Below are 23,079 nucleotides of genomic sequence, written 5' to 3' on the forward strand. Positions count from 1 at the left end.
CATTAGCCACCCTCCAATCCTCAGGAACTAGTCCAGAATCTAACGAGTTTTGAAAAATTATCACTAATGCATCCACTATTTCTTGGGCTACTTCCTTAAGCACTCTAGGATGCAGACCATCTGGCCCTGGGGATTTATCTGCCTTCAATCCCTTCAATTTACCTAACACCACTTCCCTATTAACATGTATTTCACTCAGTTCCTCCATCTCACTGGACCCTCTGTCCCTTACTATTTCTGGAAGATTATTTATGTCCTCCTTATGAAGTGGATTCAGGCTGTTTGGCCCAACTAGTCCATGCTGACCATATTGTCCAACTAGTTAGTCCTAACTTCCTGTATCTGGCCCATATCCTCCAGGCTCTTCCATCTGTGTACCTAACCAAGTGCTTCTTAAATGATCTTCTCATACCTTCCTCCACCACTTCTTCTGGCATTTCGTTCCATCTGCTCACCACCCAAAGTATAGAACTTCTATAGATGCAGAGTGGAGAGCATCCTGCCTGGTTGCATCACGGCTGCCTATGAAAGCACCAAGCCCAGGAATGGAGAAGCCTACAAAATGTGGTGCATATAGTCCAGACCATGTCAGGAAAATCCCTTCCCACCATTGAGCGCATCTACAAAGAGAGCTACCACAAGGACTCCCTCCATCTAGGCCATGTTCTTTTCATGCCATTGCCATTGGGAGGGAGGTGCAGGAGCCACACCACCAGGTTTAGGAACCCTTCAATGATCAGGTTCCTGAATCAGCATGGATAACTTCACTTACTTCAACACTGAACTGATTCCAGAACCCATGGACTCACTTTAAGGACTCTACAACTCATGTTTTCAGTATTATTTATATATTTATTTATTTATTCAATGTTTTTATTTATTTAGTCATTGTTTTAATTTATTTATTTATCCACGCATCCGTCTGTATCATTTGTTTGTTTATTATTGTTTTTATTTGTTCAGTTTGCACATTAGTTGTTTGCTCATCTTTGTGTGAAGTTTTTCTTTGATTCTATTGTATTTCTTTGTTCTACTGTGAATGCCTGCAAGAAAATGAATATCATGGTGATATATTTGTGCTTTGATAATAAATTTGCTTTGAACTTTGTACTTTGAACCCTTTGGATGAAAATGTTGCCCCTCTGGTCCCTTCTCACCCTAGATGTACGCCTTCTGGTTTTGGATGTCACCATCCACGTTATTTATGCCCCTCATAATTTTAGACATTTCTATACGGTCCACCTCATTCTCCTAAGTTCCAAATAATAAAGACATAGCCTGGCCAACCTCTCCCTGTAACTCAGGCCTGGCAATGTCCTCATAAAGGCTGATTTATACTTCTGCGTCAAATCAACGCCGTAGGTACAGTGTAGCCGTGAACCCTATGCAGAGCCTACGCGGATCCTTATGCCGAAGACTGACGTGCACCTCTCCCAAAATGTAAGTATGCGTCGCGGCAATGCAAACCGCGACAAGTGTGATTGGTCCGCTTGGTAGCATCGCATTTCCTCCTACGCTGCAGTAGCTTCCCGTTGGGCGACTGAAGGGCAGGGAAGGAACTCTGGCTACAATGCTTTCCATAAAGCTTTACAGACCTCCGAAATTATGGAGGACACATTTCGCTTTTACGAAAAAAGACACTCGCTTTAAACTTGTTTACCTCGATAAAGACTACCATGACCATGAAGCCTTGCACAGGCAGGTGTGTGCGCATGCGCGACGTGCGCGAATTACAGAGCAACGCAGACACACAAACATAGAAACATAGAATAGTACAGCATAGTACAGGCCCTTCGGCCCACAATGTTGTGCCGACCCTCAAACCCTGCCTCCCATATAACCCCCCACCTTAAATTCCTCCATATACCTGTCTAGTAGTCTCCTAAACTTCACTAGTGTATCTGCCTCCACCACTGACTCGGGCAGTGGATTCCACGCACCAACCACTCTCTGAGTAAAAAACCTTCCTCTAATATCCCCCTTGAATTTCCCACCCCTTACCTGAAAGCCATGTCCTCTTGTATTGAGCAGTGGTGCCCTGGGGAAGAGGCGCTGGCTATCCACTCTATCTATTCCTCTTATTGTACACTTCCATCATGTCTCCTCTCATCCTCCTTCTCTCCAAAGAGTAAAGCCCTAGCTCCCTTAATCGCTGATCATAATCCATACTCTCTAAACCAGGCAGCATCCTGGTGAATCTCCTCTGTACCCTTTCCAATGCTTCCACATCCTTCCTATAGTGAGGCGACCAGAACTGGACACAGTACTCCAAGTGTGGCCTAACCAGAGTTTTATAGAGCTGCATCATTACATTGCGACTCTCAAACTCTATCCCTCGACTTATGAAAGCTAACACCCCATAAGCTTTCTTAACTACTCTATCCACCTGTGAGGCAACTTTCATTTTCAGCCTTTAATCTTCTCTGCACTCTTTCTAGTTTAACTATATGATTCTTAAAACAGGGTAACCAAAACTATACATAGTACTCCAAGTACTGTATACAGTTTTGCTCAGCCTGTTATAGGATAGATGTCAGCCATGACTTATACAACTACAATATAAACAAGATTTCTTCCTGCACCAACAGATCTAACTAACCTTTTCCCTTGCTGGTTCCTCAACATTCTGACCTGGAAAGCCTGCTGTATGAATCTGGCTGTAATTTGAACTGTTCACTGAACACTCTCCAGCTGTTCTGTCCTGGAAGCGTCATATCCTCAGCCAACATCTGCAAAGCTGTACTTCCAGCTGGGTTACTAACTGCAAACAAAAAAAACACTATTAGCTTCCTTCCTCTCCTTGGTCCTGCAAACAGTTTTGGCTCTTGAACACTGTCCCAGCAGTGAGCAGCTAACTCCTTGTGGGCGAGGGATGAACCTTGGGTCTTGCCCAACCTGTGTACCTCAACGTCATACTGCGTAATGGGAACTAGGCACGTTGCTTGCAGCTAAGAACTTACTGCTGTTGCTTTGGTGAGTTCCAAAGGCTTTGCGAATTCGGAGTTTACGCATACGCGTAAACTCCATGGGTAAATGTGCATAGAATTCCAGATGTTGGCTGAAATACAGCACTTCTATGGTTCAACATCTGGGGAACATTCAGTGCCAAGAACCCACCAGATTGAGGTCCCTGAATCTCACTAACTGAGGTCTTCAACAGATGGGAAGAGGTGGCTTGTCAAAATTTCCTCTGTCTGTTCTGTTCCTTCACCAGACCTGAGCCTAAGGCAGTAAATGGTGGCTGGTATGAGTTTTGCAAAGGCAATCATATATTCTTAACATGGAAAAGTGACAGGCAGCCATAATGCCAGGATCACTCTCCTTCCCACTCCAAGTACTTGTCTTTTCCTTCTAACATTTTTATCTTTTGTGGAGTGAGAGGGAGTGACAGTGATGTCAGTCCGGGAGGCAGAACAAGTATTTCAGTGACTCTTGTGACTCCAGAGTCAAAAATGTCGCTGAATTCAGCTCCTTGTTGCTCCAGGTTCCAGCATCTGCAGCCTCTTGTGTCTACAGTTTTCCCCAATGCAGAAAACCAGGAGTATTGGGATTGATATTGGTATTGGTTCATTATTGTCACATGCAGGAAGATACAGTGAAGAGCTTGTCTTGCACACTTCATACAGATCAAATCATTACACAGTGCATTGAGATAGAACAATGTAAAACAATAGCAATGCAAAATAAAGTGTAACAGCTCAGAGAAAGTGCAGTGCAGGTAAACAATAAAGTGCAAGAGCATAAAAAGCTAGCTTGTGAAGTCAACGTGCAAGAGGTCCACTCGAGAGTCTGATAATGGCTGTCCTTATGCCAGATGGTATGTGCTTTCATGCTTTTGTATCTTTTATATGCAGTGAGAGGGGAGGAGAGAGAACGTCTGGGGAGGGTGAGGTCTTTGATTATGTTGGCTAATTTACTGAGGCAGCGAGAAGTATAGACAGAGTCCAATTCCTGTCTGAATGTTCTGATTGTTTCCACCAAGTTCATAGCCTGTGAACCCCAGAACAAGGCCAACCCCTTTGCTCTTATCACCCAAACACTATACTCCCATCATCCTCCCACGGACCTTCATTCCGCAATTTCAAATCTCTGCTCCTTGGCCCCTCGTTGAGGGGAAGGTAATGTGCTGCGTTGTGCCCACAATTCTCCGCAGTTTCCTGTAGTCACATGCAGACCAGTTACCATAGCAACCTGTTGTGCAACCAGGCAGAATGTTTTCTGTGCAGCATCAGTACGGCTGGTGATTATTGCGCAGTGACTCCCTTGCAGTATATTTCTGTGTCGACTGTAGTTAAAGGGAAAATTGGACAAGACTGCACTCCCTTCCGCAGCTGAATCACATCCAGTGCTTCAGTTGTTCACTTGGGTGATATAAGTGAGAAGAAATTCGGTGCAAAGAGCCACTTGTTTACGTTACCCCCATACTTTGAAGGAACAGCCTAGTGCACAGCTCTGCCATTTGCAGGACACGAGGAGGGAAACGAAGGCAGCTGCTTCCAGATCGAAAGCAGCCTTCTCTTTCTAACATAAAAATGATAATGTGAAGTGGTGTAAAAATAGACAGAATGGCCGTGCGTTCAGAGTCGTGCTGCCTGTCAGTCCCAGCTGGTGTTCCCTGGGCAAAGAGGGGCGACTGGAGCAGCAAGAAGGCACCAGTTGTCACACAGGCTTGTGGGTGCCCAAGATGTATGTGACACGGACTCCCCAGTTCCTCGGACTGTGTACATCAGCTGGCTGGCACTCTGCTTACTTTTTATAACCTTCAGGTCAGCTGTTGTTAGACAGCAAATGTTTGATTATGGGGCGAATACTTCACATACTCGTGGCACTGGTGGGCAAAGCCTGTGTGTCAGTATGATAATTAAAATCTGTCTTCCCAATTTATGGTTCATAGTGCAAATATTTTCAACATTGTAGCATTAAAGAGCAGCAATGTAACTAAACCCAATATACTTTGATAAGGCATATCCTGCATTTTAGCATTTTCCAAAATGCTGTGTCATGGACTGTCAGATATTTTCTATAACATACTTTTCCTGTCAGGCTATGCAGAATATTTTTATTATCTTTTTTACATTATAAGACTCTGAAATACTGTACCCTGCACTATGATATTCTTAAATGAGATGTATTTACTGTAACAAAGTCCGATAAAATACATGGTGTCCTATCATTTTTTGTCGTGCCCTGTAATAATGAGTTACATTCTCACATATGACTCCCTGACCACAAGATGTTTCAATATACCATGCATTATTATTCAAACGTTATATGCTGCTTTTTGCAAGACTGGACAAGCAAGGCTATGCAACACACATAAAAGTTGCTGGTGAACGCAGCAGGCCAGGCAGCATCTACAGGAAGAGGTACAGTCGACGTTTTGGGCCAAGACCCTTCGTCAGGACTAACTGAAAGAAGAGCTAGTAAGAGATTTGAAAGGGGGAGGGGGAGATCCAAAATGATAGGAGAAGACAGGAGGGGGAGGGATGGAGCCAAGAGCTGGACAGGTGATTGGCAAAAGGGGTATGAAAGGATCATGGGACAGGAGGCCTAGGGAGAAAGAAAGGGGGTTGGTTGGGGTGATATACTGTGTCTGGTGCATCCGATGCGGCCTTCTATACATTGGCGAGACCTGATGCAGACTGGGAGACCGTTTCACTGAACACCTACGCTCTGTCTGCCAGAGAAAGCAGGATCTCCCAGTGGCCACATATTTTAATTCCACGTCCCATTCCCATTCTGATATGTCTATCCACGGCCTCCTCTACTGTCAAGATGAAGCCACACTCAGGTTGGAGGAACAACACCTCATATTTCGTCTGGGTAGCCTCCAACCTGATGGCATGAACATCGACTTCTCTAACTTCCGCTAATGCCCCACCTCCCCCTCCTACCCCATCCATTATTTATTTATATACACACATTCTTTCTCTCTCTCTCCTTTCTCTCCCTCTGACTGTACCCCTTGCCCATCCTCTGGGTCCCCCCCCCTCCGTCTTTCTCCCTGGGCCTCCTGTCCCATGATCCTCTCATATCCCTTTTGCCAATCACCTGTCCAGCTCTTGGCTCCATCCCTCCCCCTCCTGTCTTCTCCTATCATTTTGGATCTCCCCCTCCCCCTCCCACTTTCAAATCTCTTACTAGCTCTTCCTTCAGTTAGTCCTGACGAAGGGCCTCGGCCCGAAACGTCGACTGTACCTCTTCCTAGAGATGCTGCCTGGCCTGCTGCGTTTACCAGCAACTTTTATGTGTGTTGCTTGAAATTCCAGCGTCTGCAGATTTCCTCGTGTTTGCGAAGCAAGACTATGCCATATTTTCTCATGCCGTTGGAGACCATTTGGTCCAGTTTATCTATGCTGGCTATTAGAGCAGTCCGATTCCCTCACTTATGTCCCTGTAGCTTATTGACCCATATACCCATCAACTACCCCCTGAATCTCCTAACTCCAAGCTAAACAAGGGGCAGTTTACAGTAATTGATAAACCTAACAGTATGATTTTGGGACGAGTGAGGAACCTGGGGCATCTGGGGGAAATCTGTGTGGTCATAGAGGGAACATGCAAACTCCATGCAGACCACATCGAGGGTGAGATCAGACTTAGTTCACAGAATCAGGATTTTTATCACTGGCACACATTGAGAAATTTTTTGTGCTGTGGCTGCAGTACAGTGCAAGACATAAAAGGTTTAGTATCTAAGTTACAATAAATAAACATATAATGCATAAATATATAGGGCAAAAGCTATTAGCAGGGTCAAGCCTTATGGCCAAATGATTGGAACTTGCACTGCAGGAAATAAACAGCTCCAGCAGCTCGACTTAAAGTGTTTCAGATGTTGAAGGGAATCCTTTGAGAATGTGCAGAACCAGAATCGGAATCAGATTTAATATCACTGCCATATGTCTTGAAATTTGTTAACTGTATGGCAGCAATACAATGAAATGCATGATAAATAAATATAGATAGAAATCAGTTGCATTAAAAAAAGTTATGTCTATCAAATAGTTAAATTAAAATAGGTAGAGCAAAATAACAGAAGTAAAAAAGTAGTGAGGTAGTGTTCATGGTTTCAATGTCCATTTAGAAATCGGATGGCAGAGGGGAAGAAGCTGTTCCTGAATCGCTAAGTGTGTGCCTTCAGGCTTCTGTACTTCCTATCTGATGGTAACAATGAGAAACGGGCATGTCCTGAGTGGTGGGGATCCTTAATGATGGACGCTGCCTTCCTAAGGCACTGCTCCTTGAAGATGTCTTGGATACTACGGAGGCTGGTACCCATGATAGAGCTGACTAATTCTATAAATTTCTGCAACTTATTTCGATCTTGTACAATAGACCCCCGCCCCCATACCAGACAGTGATGCAGCCAGTCAGAATGCTCTCCACAGTATAGTTTTTAGAAGTTCGAGCATTTTAGTTGACAAACCAATCTCCTCAAACTCCTAATGAAATATAGCGGCTGTCTTGCCTTCTTTATAGTTGCATCAATATGTTACACAGAAAGGTTACAGCAAGGATAGAGGTCATTTGGCCCATTGAGTCTACAGCTCTTAATGTGAGCACAGTCCATCTTGTTGCACTCTCCTGCCCTGCAAATCCTTTTGTTTCAGATATTTATCCAGCTTACCTTTGAATGTTACTCCCCTAGTGTCCCTGGTCGCCAGTCAATCACTACATAAGAATGGTTTCCACATTTCACTTTTCATTTCTTTTTCCATCACCTTCATTTATGCCCTCTGGTTCTGGGCTCCTCCACCAAGGGCAATAGTTTCTCCCTCTCTAATCTCTCTTTCATCTTTATGATTTTAAGTAGTTCTGTCCGATTTCCTCACTATCTCCAGTGTTCCCAGCAGAACAACCCCAGTCTATCGAAAGCAACTAAAGCTCCTAACCTCTGGAATTAATCTAGTAAACTTCATCCATGTCCTGTTTGAATCCTTCACATTCTTCTGACAGAACACAGCTAAGAACAGGTTATCAGCAATGAGATCAAGAGAAAGAGGGCACAATCTTACCATTAAAATTCGGCCAATTGAAAAGGCAATGAGGAGGCACTGCTTTTTGTGAAAATCTGGTGATCAAGTGAAATTTCTTAGACTTAAAACTGGCAGTTTATTTTTAGATGAGTTTATTGAGGGACATGGGGCAAAGATACTTAATTGGAGTTGAAGTATGAATGTTGGTGAATGGAGGGAGAGGTCGAAGTATTCTGCCTGTCTTCCCAATGTCTTATTGACAAAGGATAAAATTTTCAGTCTTGCATTCACATTTCTATATGGTCCTAGTCCTATCTCTACAACGTACTGTGGTCCTACACCCACCGTGATGTCTCTGGTCCTCCAGTTGTAGAGATGTTTTTGTTCCCGAACCTGGCTGTTAATTTTGGAACTATTTTTTCAGACACCTAATTTATAACAATTCCTGTCTGAATTCCTCTCTCTTCCTGTAAGGAGCACTTCAAAACCTACCACTTTAACTAAGTAACACACATAAAAGTTGCTGGTGAATGCAGCAGGCCAGGCAGCATCTATAGGAAGAGGTACAGTTGACGTTTCAGGCCAAGACCCTTTGTCAGGACTTTAACTTTAACTAAGTGTTTAGTTATCTGTGTTAACTTCTAGAACATAGAGCATAGAACATAGAACATTACAGCACAGTGTTAATGTAACAGATCTCTGGAAATGCTCCTGTGAAGTGTCAATGCATCCTAACATATTATAACTGTTGTTCAAAAAGCATTGAAATAGTCTGTAGCATGTTTACAGAGAAATTATTGCTGTTATTGGCAACCTTGAGTGCTTATACTGTATTCTGAGGCCAGTGAGACCAAAGGATAGATGTGGGAGGCCACTATTGCCCCCCAGCTTTAGCTGATCCAGTAGGTTTGTACGATAAGATGGGCAGCCACTGAGCCTAAAGCGTTCATTAACACCAATACAATGGACTGCCACAGTTAGCTGAGTTTCAAACATGCAAGCTGAATATAGGAAATCTGTGGTTATTTGATTACAGCTGTGGGATATTCTTGTCCATTTTTCATTGCCCAGTGAGAATATTGAGTGACACACACATGCTCCAGTCTATTGAGAACAGTTGACTCTGAAACTGAGCTTCATGGTTAATCCGCAAACAAGAGGAATTCTGCAGATGCTGGAAATTCAAGCAACACACATCAGAGTTGCTGGTGAACGCAGCAGGCCAGGCAGCATCTCTAGGAAGAGGTACCATCGACGTTTCAGGCCGACACCCTTCGTCAGGACCAGTCCTGACGAAGGGTCTCGGCTTGAAACGTCGACTGTACCTCTTCCTAGAGATGCTGCCTGGTCTGCTGCGTTCACCAGCAACTTTGATGTTCATGGTTAATCCTTTCAGTAGTAAATGTTTGGGGAAAAGACACAAGGATACTCTACAAGGACAAAATTGCTACACTCTAGAATTGCCCTGGAAATCAGAAATACCTATCAGTCCCAGCTTGAAGTTTACTTAATTTCCACAGTTCTTTGGAGCAGAAATCTTTACAGATCCACAACCCTTTGAGAAAAGGAATTCAATCCCAGTTTTGTGTAAACTTTTTATTCTGAAACAACATCTCATACTCCTCAATCCCCCACCAGCAGAAACATCTTTACAGCATTAAACCTTCCAAACCCTTTTATAATCTTGTTTCATTATGATAACCTCTCATTTCTCTAAATTTCAGAGTGCACAGTCAAATAACTGGCTATGTAAAGTCTTTCATTTGTTGCTAAAAATTAAGAGTGAAGTTCTTAGATAAAATAACTCAGTGGAAACGTTACAACTGAGTCATAACTTTAAAAAAGTGGTATGCATTTTTGATTTTTGTTGGATAACTAGAGAATTTCCCTGAACCTCCAAGGTGACATCTAACGAGAGTCAGTGTGCTTAGGCGATGAGTGAAGATGAAGATTGTTTGTTGCAGTGTTCTCATTCTACCTGATCCCAGCTGAGTTTTTCCAATGCCATTAGGGCTAGGGTGTTGGCACATGGCCAAGTGGTTAAGGTGTTCGTCTAGTGATTTGAAGGTCACTAGTTCGAGCCTTGGCTGAGGCAACGTGTATGTCCTTGAACAAGGCACTTAACCACACATTGCTCTGAGACGGCACTGGTGCCAAGCTGTATGGGTCCTAATGCCCTTCCCTTCGACAACATCGGTGGCGTGGAGAGGGGAGACTTGCAGCATGGGCAACTGCTGGTCTTCCATACAACCTTGCCCAGGCCTGCACCCTGGAAACCTTCCAAGGCGCAAGTCCATGGTCTCATGAGACTAACGGATGCCTCTTTAAAAAAAAAGGGCTTGGCTGAGTTTCTGAGGTGGTGAGGAAGCATTGATGTGGTCAGTACAACCTGACAACTGCATTTTGGCCTCTCAACCTGCTTTAACTGCTTAGGGAACTGATCAGCTGGGCTAAGTTTAACGCTGGGATACCTTCAAGTTTAGGAGGAGCTCCAGGCGAGTGGTGGCATCTTATGTTTGTAAGGTTAACTCAGACTCCCGGTTCCAAAGGTGAACACATTCAAAAACCTCATTAACCTTGCTATTCCTTTCAGTGGTGAAGTAGAGGACCCAAGAACTCAAGAAATCAAAGCAGGACTGGACCATTTTCCCCCACTCTTACTCCACCATTCAATCAGATTCTTCTTAAAAACAGGCTTTTGTTGACTCTGGCATTGTCTTGCTCTCTTTATGGAACTGATCTTCTACCTCTCAATCACTTTCCTGTTCCAAAGCCTCATCCTTGATTCCCCTGATATCTAAAAGGCTATTGTTCCCTGCCTTGAATAGTCTCAGCAAGTGAACCTCCAGGGCCCACTAGAGTAGAAAATTTCAAAGATTCACTACCTCTAACTGAAGAAAATTCTTCTTGTCTCTTCCAACCCCTTATTTTGAGTTGAAGGGTCTCAATCTGAAATGCCAACTGTCTACTTCCCTCCAGTGGCATATCTAGGGTATGGCAGGTATGGCACGTGCCCTGGGCACCAATGGGCAGTTTCTATTAAAGTCAGACAAGCCATCCTCGGATAGTGAAAAAAGAATTTTCTTCAGATGTATGATCTGTCTTTGATTATCATGGGTGAGAAGCACTAGGATGGCCTGATTTCAGAGCATTGTGTAAGAAGACCATGAAACGTTTCTTCACGAAGAAGGAAGAAAGCAGAGCTGAAGGACGGAAGAGACGGAAGTTGGAGGCGGAGGAAGCCAAGACTTCGAGCAAGTTCTTCATGCACTTCTTTGAAAAGCCCGGAACAAGTAGTTCGATACATTCCATGGAGTCGCCTGCACCTGCTACAAGTTTGTTAGAATCCAAAGGTGGATGAAGTACAAATGCGTCACAAGCCGAGGAGTAAGTCAAGTCAGATAAATCCGAGTATACCGAGATTAAGAGTGAGGCTGCCACAGAGAACGTGGACATGACAGGAGGGAAAGACAATGGTGATGGTGGTGATGGTGGTGATGTTGAGTTTATTGACGAGATTGAACCTGACGACACTGAACCTAGTGAACTGGATGGTGTCAAAGAGCCTCGAACTGTCATACCAGAAGTGATTGAACAGCATGACATTGGACTTCTGAAGTTCGACAAGGATACTGGAAAAGCAATTCTGCCTGACGCGTTGAGAACAGAAATAATAAAGCTGGGTTCGAAGTATTTCCAGAACAGTGAGGGGCCTTTCCTACCCACAAATAACCACTCAATGAACAAAACTTGGTTCAAGAGGAAATTGGGAAATGGTTGTGGTGAGGAAGTGACTCTGTCATGGCTGGTCTATTCCCCTTCTAAAAAGACTGCATTTGGTATCTGTTGTCTTCTCTATTCCCGATCAGACCATCAATCCTCATTGGAGCAGGAAAGTGGATTCAACCAGTGGAAAGCACCTGAAAGGATCAGTGTTCATGAAAATGCCAAGAACCATCGGGAATGCCTCACACAGTGGAAAGAAATGGAAAGAAATTTAGCTGGAAACAGAGGAGTTATTGACACGGTATTTCAGTTACAGATTGAGAAGGAAAAGCAGAAGTGGTGTGTTATCTTGATGAGAATCCTTCACTGCATAAAATTCCTTGCGACTCAGAACCTGGCTTTGCGAGTACACAGAGAGGTCACTTCAGCTAGACAATGACTCCAATGTGTGAAATTTCCTTGTTTTACTGAAACTACTGGCCACCTTTGACCCTGTCATAAAACAACACCTCACTCATTTGGAAAATCATCCTGGATCCACGTCTTATCTTTCATCGGGCGTCCAAAATGAATTCATCCACATGATGGCATCCACTGTTTGCCAGAGTTTACTGAGAAGCATTCATAAAGCCAAGTACTATGGTCTCATGTTCGACTTGACTCCTAATCAGGCACACTGTGAGCAGATGTCAGAAATAGTGAGGTATGTGGAAGCTGATTTTGAGAGGAAAACAGTCCGTGCTGGAGAGTCCTTCCTTGGTTTTATCCAGATAAGCCAGAAGGATGCTGAGAGCTTGGTTGAAGACATCTTGAAACAGCTAGAGAAGGACGAAATGGAGCTACAAGATTGTCGGTCACAGTGCTATGACAATGCTGCTGTGATGGCTGGACACAGAAGTGGTGTTCATCAAAGAATAAGTGAGAACAACAACCTGGCAGTGTTTGTGAATTGCGACAATCACTCACTCAACTTGGTGAGTGTACATACAGCCAAGCAGGAATACAATGACGGTCACGTTTTTTGGACCCATCGAAGCTCTCTACGTGTTTTTCTCTCGTTCAACACAGTGCTGGGAAAAACTCAAAAACACCATGCCTGTGTTGTTAAGTCGGAGTCTGAAACCAGGTGGAGTGCAAGGACAGAAGCAACGAAGCAATGAGTACCTTGAGGAGATACTTCAAGTTCTCTAGGACATGATAGACAATGAAAACGAGAACAGTGAAACAAGAAGTGACGCAAGGCAGCTGTACAACTGCATGTTGAGTTACGATTTTCTGATTTTGCTAGGATTTTGGAACAAAGTACTCATTTACATTGACTGTATTCAAAAGAGGCTGTAGGATCCTAGCATGAACTTCCATGATGCTGCCCTGGATATGAAAGCCCGCCGAGATCATTTTTATGATGAAAGAGAAGTGTTGGTCAGTGAGTCTCTCAAAGGAGTCAGTCTCTGTCAAGAGTGGAATATTGAAGTTGAAGGATGTCAGAGACGAAAAAAACGAATGGCTGATGAGAACTCGAGAGACACTGAGTTAACAGCTAAGGAGGAAATGGAAAGAGTCATGAAGGGAACACTCGACCGTCTTCACAGAGAAATGGACGAAAGGTTCACTCGTTTGCATGACACTGACGCCAAGTTGGGTTCCTTCTCAATGTCGAGGGACTGTGTTACGGCACCGACAGTAACGACCTAAAGAAGAAGTGCGAAAATTTGGGCGAATTGTACAGCTCTGACGTTGATGGACAGCAGCTATATGAAGAAATTTTGGATTGCAGAATGTTGCTATCAAGGCGGGTCAACATGAAAATATCAAGACCTGAAGAGTTTCTTGAATTTATTGTTCAGTATGGAGATGACAGTATCTTCCCCAATCTTCGCATTGCTATTCAGATAATGCTAACCATCGCAGTTTCCATTGCCAGCTGTGAGAGATCATTCAGGAAGTTAAAACTAATACTTCGTATTTGAGAGCCTCCATGGGTCAAAGCAGACTCTGTGATCTTGCTCTGCTGAGTGTAGAAAGAGAAGAAACTGGAAAAAACTGACTTTGATCACATCATAGACCAATCTGCATCAGTGAAAGCCAGGAAGGTGCAATTATAATTTTCATGTAGTGCCATTAATTTGTTAATTAAAAGATTAACGAGCTTGACTTGTATTTTTGAGCTGATATTATGGTAAAGTTATCTAAAAGATGGGTGTCAGATGTTTGGACAGGGGCGCAATTTCAGTGCTTGCCATAGGCGCTATTTTCTGTAGATACGCCCCTGCTTCCCTCCACAGATGCTGCCTGACTTGCTGAGTTCCTCTTGCACTTTGTTCAAGGTTCCAGATTCCAGCATCTGTAGTCTCCTGTATGCTCCTGATTCTAGACAATCCAGATAGGGGTAACATTATCTCTGCAGTGACCCTGACAAGTCCAGTAAACATTTTGTATATTTCACTGAGATCATCTCTCATGTTAGTACACTTAGGAAAGTTGGGGCACAGTCCAGTTATCCTCTGCTGTCCTTCCAGCATCACACTGGTGAAAACGTTGCTGCATCCCCTCTGATGGCTGGGAGCACATTGGTGCATTTCTATTGCTAAGAAACAACGTCACTTTTGCAGATTAGATTGTTTTAGACTGCAACACTTTAAAGATTAGCATTATTCATCACATCACATCAAAACATCAGAATATACAGCGAAATGTGTCATACTGTGTCAACGACCAACACTGTCTGAAGATTGTGCCAGGACAACACCGTCCAGGGCAGCCAGCAAGTGTTGCCGTGTTTCCAGTGCCAACATAGCATACCCACAACTCACTAACCCTAACTCTAAACGTATGTCTTTGACATGTGGGGGGAGTCTGGAGCACCCATGCTTTCACAGGGATAACGTACAAACTCCTTACAGACAGTAACGGGGATCGAACCTCAATCGGTGATTACTGGACCTACAAAGTGAGTGCACTAAACACTACGCTACTGTAACTTATTAACTGCTGGAGGAACTTAGCAGGTCAAGCAGGGGAGTTAGATAAGGCCCTTGTGGCTAAAGGGATCAGGGGGTATGGAGAGAAGGCAGGTATAGGGTTCTGAGTTGGATGATCAGCCAAGATCGTACTGAATGGTGGTGCAGGCTCGAAGGGCCGAATGGCCTACTCCTGCACCTATTTTCTATGTTTCTATGTTTCTATCTGTAGAGGCAGCAAGATTGTTGATATTTCAGGACCTGATGCTGGGTTTCAACCTGAAATGTCAACCCTCCAGATGTGCTACTTGACCCTCTGCATTCCTCCAACAGTTTGATTTTCTTCTGCTCCACATTGCAACATCTGCCTTCTCTCGTGCCTTCACTTTAAAGTGTGTTTTTACATCCCACGTTGACAATGGCATGCGCTGTAAATGATTTGCATCACGTATTGCTGAATATGTAGGTATATGCTGGCCTCGGTGAGGTATAGTCAGCTAAAGCTGATGAGTAACCTCACCATCCTGACAACTGTCTTGCTTCTTCGTCAACATGAATAAATTCATGAGGAGGATCTGGAGGATTTGGATTTGTTGCAGCCTATACCATGGACTTGAATCTTAAAGAATGCTTTTACGAACAATATATTGCCTTGTTCTCATTACAGAAACATACTCCTAAATATATGGAGCATGAGGGTAAGATAGGCGCCACACCAATAGATAAGACCATAAGACATAGGAGCAGAATTTGGCCATTCAGCCCATCAAGTCTGCTTCACCCTAACTGATCAGGAAGTGATCAACTTCCGCCTTAAATATACACATGGACTTGGCCTTCACCGCAGTCTGTGGCAGAGCATTCCACAGGTTTACTACTCTCTGGTTAAAAAAAGTTCCTCCTTACCTCTGTTCAATTTTGAGGCTGTGCCCCCGGTTCTGGATACCCCCACCATAGGAAACATCCTCTCCACATGCACACTATCTAGTCCTTTCAATATTCGGTAGGTTTCAATGAGATCCCCATGCATTCTTCTAAAGATGTCAAGTGGAGGGGATCATCTTCTGGATTACTGCTGCAGGAAGACTCAAGCTGCCTAAATTAACTAATGTATTAAGTATAAAAGTGGTTGCAGGGCTTATAGCTCATCTATAGTTATCACTAATACCTCCATAAATACAAGAGATCTTTTTTCAAAATAACTGACAATGGTATAGAATGGGCAATTTGTTTCAGCTGTCTGTGCAACAAGACCAATTAATGTTCAAGGGTTGGAAATTCGGAAGTTTTTCATTCACTTTCCTCACCAGATGAAGACACTTCTTCACTCACATGGGGGAATTCTTCACTCAGAGTTTGGTGAGAGTGTGGAATGAGTTGCCGGCAGAAGTGCTGGATACGGGTCCGATTTCAACGTGTAAGAGAAGTTTGGATAAGTGCATGAATGGGAGGCGTATTGAGGGCTTTGGCCCAGGTACAGGTTGATAGGACTAGGCAGAATGGTAGGGTTGGTATTCTTGCTCCCAGCATGGAATAGATGGGCCAAAGGGTTTGCTTCTGAGCTATACTGTGTGATGACATTGATGAATCTGTCCAAAACTGTTCCACTAGAATTAACTGTTGCTAATATAACCAATTAACGGAAGGTTGGAGGAGGAGAAAATGGCAGCGCGATGCAGCGTGTGGCGGCTACTCCGGTGAATGATATCTGTAATCTGCCAAGTAGGGGACCGTGCACAATTCTGATTTGATGGAGACAGATGTGAGAGTACGGAGGAACATCTGGAGAAACTTCTGAAATGCCCGCTTCGCTGCCGCTGCTACTGTGTGGTAACCGGAATCTCTGGAGCAGAAGGCCCCGAATCCTTGGGTTTGCTTGTTTCGGCGGCCGGGGCGATGTCGAAGGCACTCGGCAGAGGATGGCGCTCGGGAGGCTGTATCGGAGGGGCTGGTCGGAGGCTCGAAGTTTTCGGATGGAAGGACTCGGTGTTGGCTGTGGTCGGTTGCTTCCAAGGCATCGGCAGTTGTCTTGGAGTTTTATGGCAGGGAGCTTCCCCCTTTTGCCGCCTGCTATCGGGGACTTGGGAGTCGATCGGGGCTTCAGACTTTTTTTTAACCATGCCCATGGTCTTCTTTATCAAATTATGGTATTTCTTTGCACTGCTGTAACTATATGCTATAATTATGTGGTTCTGTCAGTGTTGGTCTTTGGTTTGTCCCGTTTTCTGTGATATCACTCTGGAGGAACATTGTGTCATTTCTTAATGCATGTATGCATTTCTAAATGATGATGAAAGAGGACTGAGTGTTCTCATAATCTAATTTATTATTCTCAATTGGGGTCTTGGATTTTCGACCTCATTATAATGTTGGTGAAAATAGCTTCCATGGGTCAATCCTCCAGTATCCAAGCTGGTGGTCAGGTTGGATTGTGGGCTCTGAGGGGACATTGGAAGTCTGTGACGTGGCACTCAGTGCAAGGTGCTTGGAAGACAGCAGGAAAGTAGGGTTTTGTTCACAGGTCAAGGATTAGTGTTAGGCTCTAGGAGACTGGGGCAGGGGAATGTTGTGCAGGCATTGAGCTGTGTTAAAGAGTAAGGTTGTAGAGACAAGGCTGGGAGCAAGAATGCCAACCCTAATTATTTAATTCTCTGGGTGTTTAGCATTCATTGTCCGGGAAGAGGGTGGGACTGGAAGTAGCTGCCTCAAAGTAAAGCAAGGTTTTAAATGGAAGCAGAGACCAGGATTAGATCCCTAATTTACGTCGATCCAGTGTCAGCTTGGAGTTGAGCAAAAAGATACTTCATCCTTGTCTTCTGCCGGCAGAGTGATCACTGAAGCTCACATCGGAAATGTGTGCGGCTGCGCAAACGGCACTTTTGTCCGCAGACAGGTGTCACAGCGACTAAGTGTAGTTACAGGCAATCCCAGTAATTCGTGAAGTGAATACTACATAATGTACTGGGTGGGTACAGGAGTACATTCAGCCAGAGACTCATTCCACCGAGATGCAGCATAGAGCGTCATAGGAAGTCATTCCTGCCTGTGGCCATCAAACTTTACAACTCCTCCCTTGTAGAGTCAGACACCCTGAGCCAATAGGCTGGTCCTGGACTTATTTCCTGGCATAATTTACATATTACTATTTAATTATTTATGGTTTTATTACTATTTAATTACTTATGGTGCAACTGTAGCAAAAACCAATTTCCCTTGGGATCAATAAAGTATGACTATGACTATGAAAGTCCCAGGCATCCTCATAATCATTTGAAGTGGGGAATTACTTGATTAGTTCAAAAAGTAGGGGATGGCGAAGGTTTGATCTTTACCTCCGATATAAATGTGGAAGACTCACTTCAGCTCAGGCCAAAGGGCACTTCCTTCTCTTGTCTTATGTTTAAATATGGCACCACGCACAAGGAAATCACATTTCAACAAAGAACCATACGGAAAACTACCACCACTGATAACTTCCCTCTCCAGAGACCGACTCCTCTCTTTTAGAAGGAATTTGTTTATTTATTGCAGATGTGTTCTGACTCCTAAGCTGAGTAAATTAGAAATGCATGGAGTTTATTAAAACAGATGACGTTGCAAGCTCTGCATGGACTGAAATTGGGGAAGGTACAGGATTAATTGTTGCTACACGGAGCAGATACAATTGAGTGAGCTAATTCTCCCAGTGACGATGGAGGATTCTGGGGTTCTTTATGAGGTGAATTGTCAACGAAAGATAAGGACAATGCAGGGAATATGAACTCTTACATTTCACTGTTTATCCGGAGTTGATTCTAATGAGATAACTTTGGACAGATTCACTGGTGCCTTTATCTAAATTATAAGAAATTCAGATCCTACCACTGATTCCCTGTGGGACACCGCTCATTACAACCAGAAAAAGAGCCACCAACACCAACTTTGTGTTTCATGAGAGTCAGCTAGTTTTCAATCTTTGCCAGTACAGTACATGAACCTCTATACCATAAAGTTTTTCTTGCAATAACCTTCGTCACAGCATCTGATCAGGCGAGATTATTGGACAGGATTTGTGCAACTTTCTAAATGCTGTCTGAGGTAAAACATATTTGAAGATGTAGACCTTAAACCCTGAACAACACTGATAGTCTACTGGCAACTTGTCCTGGCAGGGGTTTGTAAGACCACACTGGAAACACATCTTCAGTGCTGTGAACTCTTCGGTCTCTGGAGCTCTAGTCTTTAGAGGTCAGAGATTATACTAAAGTGTGCAGAGGGCATAATAGGGTATGAAGGGATATATTAGGTTAGGTGAGGATATTACATTAAACTCGGGCAAACACATATATAATGTGGGAAAGTTTACAGTTGTTCATTTTGGAAGGGAAAGCAAAAGGTAAAATATAAATGATGAGAGATAGCATTGGAAACAGTTCAGAGAAGGTTTACTAGATTAATGGCAAATTGTTGTTTGAAGAAAGATCGTAAGGCTAAAGTTGTATAAGCTGGAGTTTAGAAAACTGAGAGGAAGTCTTAGGGTTATACAACACAGAAACAGATCCTTTGGATTAACTTGTCAAGGTGGACCAATTTCCCACCTGAGCTTCTTCCATTGCCTGTATTTTGTCCATATCCATCTAAACCTTTCCTATCCATGTACCTGTCCAATTGTCTTTTTAACAATAGTAATAGTGCCCACTTCAACCGCTTCCTCTGGCCCCACGTTCCATGTATTTACCACCCTCTGGCCAAAGAAGTTGCCTCCTAAGTCCCTTTTAAATCTTTGCCCTCTCAATATAAACCTATGCCCTCTCGTTTTAGATTCCCCTACTCTGGTAAAAAACCCTGTGACCATTCACTTCATCCATGCCCCTGATGATTTAACATATAGCAGTAAGGCCACTCCTCAGCCCCCTAGGATCCAGGGGAAAAAGTGCAGCTTATCCTAACCTTCCAGTTCTGGCAATATCCCTTGTTAAAACATACGAGATCTTGACGGGTTTTAATGGGGCAGATGTGGAAAGGGTGTTACCTCTCGTTGGAGAATCTAGGACTTCTAGGTTCCTGTTTGGAAATAACGCTCCCCCCATTTACGATAGAAATGAGGCTTCTTTTCCCCTTCAAGGGCTATGAGTCTATGGAACTTTCTTCCTCAAAGGATGGCAGAAGTGAAGTATTTCAATGTTTATGTCAGAGGCAGGTGTGGGGGCGGGGGTGATTGAAAGGATACTGTGGGCAGATGAGAAGGTAGAGATGAGCTTACAGTGAAATAGGCATGTGAACAGACTTAGTGGCTTGATTCATATGCTTGTCTATAAATGGTGTGAGATGACACTGAATGTTAGAGTCATTTATTATGGAAGCAGGCCTTTTGGCCTAACTCATCCTTGCCAACTCTGTTGCCCAGTGAGCTAGTTTAGTGTGACTCAAAGACCACGAAACCTCTCCTAGCTGCGCACTTACGTGGATAGCTTCTGTAAATTGCTAATGCGGCAGTCTCCATCTCTATTTCTGGCAGTTCATTCCAAGGACGGGATGCACAAGCTAGGTTTTTATTCTCTGGAACACAGGATTTTAAGGGGTGAACCTGATAGAAGTATATAAGATTCTGAGAGGCATAGACAGGGTGGAGGCACATAGTCTTTTTTCCCAGGGATGGGTTACTAAAAACAAGGCCAAGGCTATAAAACAGAGGGGGCAAGAAATTTTAGTGGCACTTCAGAGACAGCTTCCACACACAACGGTAAATTGGGTACATGATGCATGGCCTAAGGTAGATGGAGATGAGTTATTAACTTGAAACTTTCTGCATAATTACTCAAAGAGTTGAACTGCACGTGCATGTAACGAGAACTGTATAACTCATCTCGTTCTACCTTAGGCCACGAACTTATCAATCACCCCTACTGTCAACCATTTCTGGAGGTCCAAGACGTCGACTTCTACAAAGAAGGGATCCGTATGCTCCACGACTGTTGGACTGAGTGTGTAAATGTAGGATGGGACTATGTTGAAAAATAAATGTGCTAGGTTTTCTAAAATTGACTCTCCTACCTTAGGCCACGAACATATCAATCACCCCTTGTATCTCACTCCAGTACGTCCATCTGAGATTCTGTTAACAATGGTTGTATCATCAGCAAGGTTATAGATGGCATTTTGAGCTATACCTAGCCATACAGTCATGAGTATAGAGGGAGAAGAGCAGTGGGCTAAGCACACTTCCTTGAGGTGTGCCAGTATTCATCGTCAGTGAGGTGGATATGTTATTACTAACCTGCACAGATTCTGGTCTTCCAACCAAACCATCTGAAGTGAGCTTTGCTGGTATTGTGAAAGTGATGCGGGAACATTTAGAACTGAAGCCACTGTGAATGCAGAGCTCTTTAGGTTTCATAAGCAAAATCAAAGGAAGAAGAATCCAATTCAGTGTATGTGCCTGAATTAAAGAGATTGTCTGAGCATTGTCAGTTCAGTAATGGCTTAATGATACACTAAGAGATCATTTAGTTTGTGGAATCAAAATAGAAAGCATTCAAAAATAGCTACCACCTGAAGCACAATTTACAGTACCTTTAAAAGAGCAGTTAAAATTGCTGTATCAGTGGAAACTGCAGATTGAGTTGCAGTCAGGAATAAAAGTGAGGTTGTGCAAAATTGCAAGATCTAAACAGAAACCAGTCTGACTGAACAAATTGTGTACTGTTGTGGCAGAGGCTCACATATACCAAACAAATGCAGATTTAAGGGTGAGAGGAGTAAAAGGTAAAAAAGTCGAGTTGCAGTTTCAAAGAGAGTACTAATCTGCGTGCTGTTGATGAAAATCTGAAAATGATGAGAGTGATACAGGACTGTGTAGCCTTGAGATTTACAGTGTGAAAATTAACAATAGACAAGCAGTATGGCTTATGCCAGAAGTAAACTGCAAATTAGTTAAAATAGAATTGGACACTAGTTCAGCTGTTTCAGTCATTACACAAGTGGGTTTGAACAGCATTTTAAAGATATTGAACTGAAGCCTGGAGATATCCAACTAGGAGATTATACTGGAGAAATAATAACTCCTGTGGGAATGACATCTGTAACAGTGAAAACAACCAACAAGCCAAAGGCCAACCAACCAGCAACCAATAACCAACAAGTTTGTATGTGGTAAAAACAGGAGGGCCAGCATTGTAGGGACGTGGTTGGCTGAGACAACTACAACTTGATTGGAGATCCATCCACCAATTGCATACCACATCCCTGCAATGAGGCCAACTGAAAGCAAATTTTGAAAGGTACTGAATGATGCCACCACTGTCTCCATGCCGAACATCATAAACCATAAGTTTTTTTTTCTTACAGTGTGTGGTGGGTGCACTGCCAATGCTGGTAGTGGAGTAGATATACTGTAAGAGTGGTATTTAAGAAGCTTTTGGACAGACACAGGAATATGGAAGGAATGGAGGGACATTATGCAGACAGAATGGTTTAGTTTAGTTAGGTGTTTAACCACTAGTTTAATTAGTTAAGCACAACATCATGGGCCAGAGGGCCTGTTCCTGTGCTGTGTTGTTCCCTGTTCTATTGTGAATGTTTTAAAGTAGACACATTTAATGTGGGCCGTTCTCTTACAGTGGGAAAAACGTGTACTTTTGAGAAGTGTTGCTTTTGTGGCACCCCTAAACACCACTTTCCTCTTTGACACAGAATCTTATGGCGAAGGCTCTCTACGACAACAAGGCAGAGACATCTGACGAGCTTGCGTTCCGTAAAGGTGAAATACTGACGGTGATAGAACAGAACATCAAGGGGGACGAGGGTTGGTGGCGATGCTCCCTGCACGGGCGGCAAGGCATTGTACCCGGAAATCGCCTGCAACTGCTCACTGGACCGCAGTATGACATCCAATCCCCGTACTCCCCCAACTGCTCGGCACTGCGCAGGCCATCCCAGCAAAATATTTACCAGATACCAATGATGCAGCATCAAAGCTCGCCCTTGCCTTCTCTGTCTAGGCTGGGAGACAGTGACCACCAGGTACCATCAAGGCCTCAGTCTTACGGTCAGCATTACCAAACGCCAGTGTCATCTGGCGAGTACCGTTGGGAGAGAGGACCGGCACCTCCACAACAGGTAAGAAAGGATTCACTGATGTATTGTTATAGTATTGGAAATCTGGACTCAGTATGACCAGGCAAAGAAAGGTCTGATACTTGTAATCTGACCCTTCACTGGCCACGTAGCCCAGTGTAGAAAGGGCTGATCTACAAACTAAGTGGTCACTAGGGACTGTTTTCCCTGGAGCAACAGTGGCTGAGGGGAGCTTGAGCAGCGGTCAATCGGAGTTCAGGACTCATTAGCAAGGTCAAATAAAAATAAGGCCAGGGCAAGTGGAGCAGCCACTGTTAGAGTGGGACAGTGTTAGAGTGGGGAGACTTTTGGCGTTGGCT

The 23,079-nt window shown here is 43.7% G+C and overlaps 1 protein-coding gene across 3 annotated transcripts in view; it reads left to right on the top strand.

Annotated features, from left to right (window-relative positions):
- The window catches only part of cass4 (Cas scaffold protein family member 4), a 150,388-nt gene that overhangs the window by 66,658 nt on the left and 60,651 nt on the right, over nucleotides 1-23,079 (top strand). For all 3 annotated transcript variants that reach the window (XM_063041616.1, XM_063041613.1, XM_063041614.1), the window contains exon 2: nucleotides 22,337-22,762. In XM_063041616.1, coding sequence (XP_062897686.1) covers nucleotides 22,337-22,762 — 426 coding nt within the window. The remainder of the gene's footprint in view (nucleotides 1-22,336; nucleotides 22,763-23,079) is intronic.

The sequence above is a fragment of the Mobula hypostoma genome, chromosome 2 (genome assembly GCF_963921235.1).
Source record: "Mobula hypostoma chromosome 2, sMobHyp1.1, whole genome shotgun sequence".
Taxonomy (NCBI): domain Eukaryota; kingdom Metazoa; phylum Chordata; class Chondrichthyes; order Myliobatiformes; family Myliobatidae; genus Mobula; species Mobula hypostoma.